General features: G+C 34.8%; 1 protein-coding gene across 1 annotated transcript in view; it reads left to right on the plus strand.

Moving 5' to 3' along the window:
* LOC123508367 (tryptase beta-2-like) overlaps nt 1-2,500 on the plus strand; it is a 92,651-nt gene that overhangs the window by 62,991 nt on the left and 27,160 nt on the right. Inside the window, 1 exon segment of the mRNA XM_045262021.1 lies at nt 942-1,090. Coding sequence (XP_045117956.1) covers nt 942-1,090 — 149 coding nt within the window.

Here is a 2,500-nt window from a genome sequence, read left to right on the forward strand (position 1 = left end):
TTTTACACTGTCGATGGCTGCTCGTCATGATTTGCATCACGTGTTTTGTATCCAACTTTTGGCGTGTTTCATTATTCATCGTGATCAGACTGAATAAACACACACACACACACACACACACACACACACACACACACACACACACACACAAGAAAAAACGCGGCATTGAACATCTCACGGAATCTGATTTTTTTTCTTTTTTCACATATGCATCAATCATGAGACGTGTTGACTTTTTTTTTTATCTCTGTCTGTGTACGAGTGTGTATATTTCTTTTGTGTGTGCATGTGTGTGTGTGTGTGTGTGTGTGTGTGTGTGTGTGTGTGTGTGTGTGTGTGTGTGTGTGTGTGTGTGTGTGTGTGTGTCCCCAAAGACGACTAGCTGGGTTTTCAAGACAATTTTTCCTTATGATAAATTATAAATCTTGCAAACCTATCACTAGAACCATAAAAATACCCTTGAAAACATAAGTATCTTCAACTAGAGCTTTTGTAAATAGTCGTCGTTATATTCTCAGCATTCTCATCTCCTCACCTTTTATTCTCGTTTGTCATTGCTCTTATTTTTTTTTTGTGTTGTTGTTGTTGTTCTTGTCTTTCGTTACTCACTTTTTTATTTGCATTTTTTCTTCATCTTTGTTTTTCGTTACTTATTTGTTTTCATTTTTTACATTTTTTTTTTGTTATTCACTTTCATTTTATTTTTTTTCCACTCTTGTTTTTCGTCACTCACTTTCTATTTTCAGTTTTCATTCATTTCTTTATTCACCTTCTTTTCTTATTTTTTTCATCCTCTTTTTATTTCGTTACTCATTTTCTATTCTCATTTTGTCATTCCTGCTTTTCGTTACTCACTTCTGTTTTCATTTTTTCACCTCATCATGCTCCCGTTATCATCCCTAATCTTGCTTTCCATCACTCACACTCATACTTCGCCACAGATGAGGAGTCGAGACTGGACGCCGGCGATGGAGGCTGTGGAGATGATGGTGATGGTGGTGGCGGCGCTGGTGGCGGTGGCTGCTGGACAGAGTTCACTGGAGAATGAGTTTGGCTGCCATTGTATGGAGTACTGGACTTGTATCACCAGGTGCGTGGACGAGGCGGGAAAACAGGGCAGCTTGGAATTCATCTTAACCTGAGACACGAGGCAATGGAGTTGGAATTTATAGAAGGAAAGATGTAGATTTGATTAATTTTGTAAGTATATGAAGAACAGAAGAAAGAATGGTGATATGTAGAGATTTAGACAGTTCCACCTACAGTTTGAAAATTATAAAAAGCAAAGATAATGAATTTTGTATGTATATGAACAATAGAAGAAAGAAAGAATGATAATTTGTAGAGATTTAGACAGTTCTAGCTCAATAGGAAATAGTCAGAGAAGGTGATTTTTGTACTTAGATAAAGAATAGATGAAAGGTTTGAATGGTAATACGTAGAGCTTTAGACAGTTCCAGCTCCTATTTACAGTTTGTAGAAGGGAATACACATAAAAGATTAAATTTGTATCCAGCTTAAGAATAAAAGAAAGAAAGAATGGTAATATGTGTAGAGATTTAGTCAGTTCCAGCTCATCTGTGCAGTTTATAGAAGGAAAGAAGCAGAGAAGATTAATATTTGTACTTAGATGAAGAGTAAATGAAAAGTTTGAATGTAGAGATGTACACAAATAAAGCTTCAGTTGACAAAAAGAAAAAAGAGAAGCAGAGGAAGAGAAAGAAAAGAAGAATTTGAATTATTATTATATGAAGAGGTACAGTTAAAGTTTCAGTGGAAAATAAATAAATAAATAAATTAGAGAAGCAGAGGAAGAAAAAGAAAAGAAAAGTTTGAATTATTGTTACAGAGGTTTATACAGTTGCAGATACAGTTTACAGGAGATAAAAAAAATAGCGGAGGTTTAATGTTTGCAAAAAAGGAATAAGAAGCAGAGAAAGAAAAAGAAATAAAAGTTTAGATCACTATTATATATCTATGTTTATATAGTTACAGATGCAGTTTACAGGAAGACATAAGAAGTGGAGAAGGTTTTTACGTAGCTGAAGGAAAGAAGAAAGATGTATATGAATTATGATATGTAGAGGTCTTGACAGTTCTAGTTGAAGCTTATACAGTAAAAGAAGCGGAGAATTTTGACGTAGTTGAAGAAATGAATATAACAGTTTAAAGTATAATGTGTAGAAGTTTAGATAGTTGCAGTTGCAGTTTACAAAAAAAAAAAAAAGAAAGAAAGAAAGAAAATAAAGAAAAAGAAGATGACGAAAAGAAAGAAAGTATGAATTATTAAGAAGCAGAGTTTTAGTTGCAGTTTACGGAAAGAAATAAGAGACAGTGAAGACTTCATGCTTGGGTTCCTTGTCCTGTTTCTCCTTTACTTCCTCCTCTCCTCCTCTCCTCCTCCTCCTCTCCTCCTCCTCCTCTCTTCCACTGGTCATTCATCAAAGACTCTTATTCCGGAACGCTTTACTCTTTCACCAGTACAATTTTTAAAAGCCTG

This window comes from Portunus trituberculatus, chromosome 24, assembly GCF_017591435.1.
Source record: "Portunus trituberculatus isolate SZX2019 chromosome 24, ASM1759143v1, whole genome shotgun sequence".
Lineage (NCBI taxonomy): Eukaryota > Metazoa > Arthropoda > Malacostraca > Decapoda > Portunidae > Portunus > Portunus trituberculatus.